General features: G+C 41.8%; 1 protein-coding gene across 1 annotated transcript; it reads right to left on the bottom strand.

The window, feature by feature from the left end:
• Positions 1-728: 728 nt before the first annotated feature.
• LOC100262516 (AT-hook motif nuclear-localized protein 23) lies at positions 729-2,169 on the bottom strand. The gene has a single exon (XM_002281375.4). The coding sequence runs from the start codon at positions 1,870-1,872 to the stop codon at positions 1,024-1,026; it is 849 nt and encodes a 282-aa protein (XP_002281411.1). The 5' UTR covers positions 1,873-2,169; the 3' UTR covers positions 729-1,023.
• Between the last annotated feature and the right edge of the window lie 602 nt (positions 2,170-2,771).

The raw sequence follows: 2,771 nt of genomic DNA, 5'->3' as shown, positions 1-2,771 counted from the left end.
AGACAATATTCAACTCAACCAACAGTATTTCTAAGGGAGATGATTGTTTTCAAAGTCCCATATCATCTCCTGCATGGACAGACGACAGGTACAAAGGCAAAATCGAAACAATTCTCTAAGGATTTCACTGAAACCCTTCATGCATCTTCTAGAACTCAACTAATCATAAGACCCACTACATATTTGAACAAACATCAATAAACATTCCTTCATCAGAAATTTTTTCAAAATGAGAGAAAAGCTTGATGTTTTGAGGACTAGTTGCGTGGGTTTTTCTTTAGCCAAACTTTGCCTAGATTTATTGAAAGATTTGGATGGGCTAGATATTGGAAAGATGTAGGTTTGGTAGAGAAAAATAGAAAACTATAGCAGGAGCACATTCCAAAGAAGAAGCAATTCAAGAAAGTCAGCTTGAAAATTAATGTATTTTATGCTGGCAAGGCACCAACACATAATCTCTCCATCAAACAAGAGGAATCCCCAGTTGAAAAAGAAAACTTGTTCTCTCCATTATACTTAATTTATTTTTGTTGGTACTTATTATTTCCTGAAAACAATGCAAAAAGGACACTAGCCCCATACTGATTTACTCAAAACACTTTGTGCAATGAAAAACCACTGCAAATCATTGTGATAGAGAGGAGAAAACTTGTGACTTGGTCTATAAATTGGAGCTGCCTGTGGAGTTGATGATCATCTACTTATGAAAGCCTATCAGATTCTGAATGTAGAGAAGTGTTGAGTAAATTAAGCTGAATATCCTCAAACCATTTCTTATAAAGAAGAGAAGGTTCGATGAAGAACAACAAGAAGACTATTTCCAGAAATCAGGATACAAGAAACCCAAAAAGAGAGGAGGAAGAAAAAACCCAAAAAAGAAGAAGAAGAAGAAGAAGAAGAAGAAACATGGTGAAGATGATGAGAATTAGTCCATGAATTTGCTGACCTTTCCTTGTGATCCAAGAACCCTATCTTACCCGAGTGGTGCCAAATCCACTTTACATAATTAGCATCCATTTCTCATCAGAATGGTGGCCTAGCTCCTGAGTTCCCCGCCCATCCGTCCACAGGTAACTGACAATTCGGCATATTCAGGGGCAAATTGAAGAACGGAAGCCCTGCCGATGGATCGGGAAATGGGTTATTGATACCACCGCCTCCGCCACCTGAAGACTGTGGTACCTGCTGCTGCATCTGGAGTGGCTCCTCCTCATCCAACGGCAATCGCTCATAGGCCACATTAGTAAACGATGCTGCGATCACAATAACCGGCCCCGCCGCAGTCAGCTCACCCACCACGCTACCCCCGACGACTTGGCCTTGCCCTCCGGCCAAGAAAATGGTTAAACTAGTTGCACCAGGCGGCGCAGGCGGCGGCAAGAAGGATCCAGATAACGAAAGTATCTCAAACCTTCCATGCAGCGTCAGTATCGCCCCAGCGGCCGCCGGCTGCCTGATGCTCACATTCGTCACCGTTCCACTCCCACTCAGAACACAGATCCCCCGCTGCCGCCGGCGGGCATAGGTGGCAACACAGTCGAACACATCACATCCATTACCCACCTCTAGAATATGAGCTCGAAGCGTGTTTGCACTCTCTCTGGTGATGATCACCGGAGGCTTGGGCCTGTTCTTGGAGCCAGGTGGCCGACCCCTGGGCCTCCGCGCCACGATGTCTCCGGGACCGGCGTTAGCGCTGACGAGCTCGAGGCCATGGTGCGCCACATCGTCCTGATGGTCGCCGGAGTACTGAGCCCCACCCCTGTTGGTGTTGTTGTCTTCGTCAGAGTCCTGTGGCCTCTGGAGGTGCAAGTCCGAACGGTGAAGCTGATGAATGTAACGAGAAGCAGTGCCTAAATCCAAACCAGCCATGCCCACATCAAAAGAAAACAGAAAACTAGGGAAAATATAAAAAACCCGAAACAAAATTAAAAAAACCAGCGCCCTGTTGGTTTTGCGGTTTAGTTTATTTCGAGGGAACTGGGGGAGAAAAATATAAAAGAAGAGGGAAAAAAAAAAGGTTATGGCTCCGGAAGCCGAAGATTTAGATAAGAATAGAGAGATTATTAAGAAAACAAAGACAAGAAACAAGAGGAGAAGATCGAGTGCAGAGAAAGGGAAGCCGAAGAAGGAGAGAGAGAGAGAGAGAGAGGAGACAATCCCTCTAAAACGCGGTCATTTTTCTCCCATATACACTAAAGTTTAAATATACACACTTGAATATGTTTTCCTTTTCCGGATTTTTTTTTAGGATTTCAGTACGACACGCATCAGGTTACAATCTCCCTCGCATTTAGAGAGCGTGCTCTGACTTTCTACGTTCTCTCTCTTTTTAGTTTTTACCCATCAACCCTACCACAAAGCTTCAATACATTGGACCCCCAATGGTCTTATCATAATGGAAAAATGACACTCACACTCCCTCCTCACAAATTTGTTAGATTTTTAAATTTAGTAACATGGTATTTTATTTTTGCCTTTTAAAAATAGAAATAAATCATATATTAATTACTATGATATAAAAAGAATCAATTTTCTAAAGTCAATATGTGACACAACTTTATGTCGAATCAAAAAATATTTATGATCTGAATCTTGTTAAGGATGCTACTAATAACTATATAATATAAAGTAATTAAAAAAGAATCTAAAGTCAATATCATATTGGTATTATTGTAAATTAGAGAATGGTTGGGATTAGGGCGCGTGGCAGTTGATAATTGGTGGAATTAGGAATATAATAATAATAAGGGTAAATCAAGGTGAAAGTG

This window comes from Vitis vinifera, chromosome 2 (assembly GCF_030704535.1).
Source record: "Vitis vinifera cultivar Pinot Noir 40024 chromosome 2, ASM3070453v1".
Taxonomy (NCBI): Eukaryota; Viridiplantae; Streptophyta; class Magnoliopsida; order Vitales; family Vitaceae; genus Vitis; species Vitis vinifera.
This window is presented reverse-complemented; position numbering and strand designations above follow the sequence as displayed.

Coding starts and splice junctions, on each gene's coding strand:
- LOC100262516 (XM_002281375.4), bottom strand. CDS start 1,872: ATGGCTGGTTTGGATTTAGGCACTGCTTCTCGTTACATTCATCAGCTT.